Source organism: Hylobates moloch, unplaced genomic scaffold, assembly GCF_009828535.3.
Source record: "Hylobates moloch isolate HMO894 unplaced genomic scaffold, HMol_V3 SCAFFOLD_7, whole genome shotgun sequence".
NCBI classification, from domain to species: Eukaryota; Metazoa; Chordata; class Mammalia; order Primates; family Hylobatidae; genus Hylobates; species Hylobates moloch.
This window is the reverse complement of record NW_026652282.1, coordinates 4,826,939-4,828,224: the sequence shown is the minus strand read 5'-3', so window position 1 is coordinate 4,828,224 and position 1,286 is coordinate 4,826,939. Positions and strand designations below refer to the sequence as shown.

The following is a 1,286-nucleotide window of genomic DNA, read 5'->3' as shown; positions in this document are numbered from 1 at the left end:
TCCGGGGGAAACATGTGGTGGAAATATCCTCCCTTGCCACATGATCTGCCAAAATTGAACATGGGGAGTTTAGGAGGGGTGACATGTCAGTTTGGGAACTATCTTTAGGGGTGCTAACCCAAATCTCCCTTTCTCCAACCAGAGCACCTTGCATTCCTCATCAGATGTCACCCCCACCCCGACTTCCTCCTCCATGTCCTGATGGTGCTTTGTGACGTGTAAGGCCTTCCTTCCCGCCCAGGGCTACCATTGGCTGGGTAGTGGAGTGTTGACCAATCACAGCTCAGGGACGTGATCGCCTCATTGTCCTGGATCGCGGGAGGGGTATATACAGGGAGGCCAGGCAGCCTGGAGTTAGTCGACCGTTGGGAGACACTGAGCGGCGGAAGATGAGTCCAAAGCCGAGAGCCTCCGGACCTCCGGCCACGGCCAAGGAGTCACGAAAGAGCAAGTCCTCCCCCCAGCTGAGCCCCAGTAGCCCGAAGAAGAAGGTGAGTGACCCTCCCAAGCTCCTCCTCGTCTTCCCCTCGCCTCCTTCCTCACAAGAATCCTCTCCGGTCCTCACCTGGCACAAACCCCCAACCCGGCCCGCACCGCTTCTGAGGACACGTCCCTGTTCCCAGCCTCCTCCACCCTCGTGCCTAAACCAGAGCCCTTCTGTGATCTCCCTGTTGTCCTTCCAGACTACCAAGGTGGCCAAGAAGGGGAAAGCAGCCCGTGGAAGGAGAGGCGGGAAGAAAAGGCCTGCAAAAAAGATGGCGGCTGTGACGGCACCTGAGGCGGGGAGCGGGCCAGCGACACCCGGCCCCAGTGACCAGCCCAGCCAGGAGTTCCTTCAGTACGAGCTGCCGCCGGCGGAGCCAGTGAGCGAGGGGCCCCAGCACGACCCACTGAGTCAGGAGACCAAGCTGGAGGAACCCCTGAGTGAGGAGACCAAGCTGGAGGAACCCCTGAGTGAGGAGACCCAGCTGGAGGAACCCCTGAGTGAGGAGACCAAGCTGGAGGATCCACTGAGGGAGGAGACCAAGCTGGAGGATCCACTGAGTGAGGGGCGGCCAACTACTCCCCTAGCTCCCTGAGCAGCCACTAAGTTCAGGCCCAGCCGCCAGACCTCAGAGATCTCACCAGCAGGGTGCTTACCTTGGTGTGAACAATAAAATGAATGTGTTGCAAACTGATCTGAGTGACTCCATGTTGTCTGGTGGTGGGGAGGGAGGGAGGGAGGAAGAGGAGGTGTGTGGGGAGGGAGGAAGAGGTGGTGTGTGGGGAGGGAGGGAGGGAGGAAG

The 1,286-nt window shown here is 59.7% G+C and overlaps 1 protein-coding gene across 1 annotated transcript; it reads left to right on the top strand.

Moving 5' to 3' along the window:
- Positions 1 to 336: 336 nt before the first annotated feature.
- LOC116812252 (testis-specific basic protein Y 1-like) lies at positions 337 to 1,101 on the top strand. The gene is made up of 2 exons (XM_032757965.2): positions 337 to 491; positions 684 to 1,101. The coding sequence occupies exons 1-2, from the start codon at positions 390 to 392 to the stop codon at positions 1,077 to 1,079; spliced, it is 498 nt and encodes a 165-aa protein (XP_032613856.1). The 5' UTR covers positions 337 to 389; the 3' UTR covers positions 1,080 to 1,101.
- Positions 1,102 to 1,286: the final 185 nt, after the last annotated feature.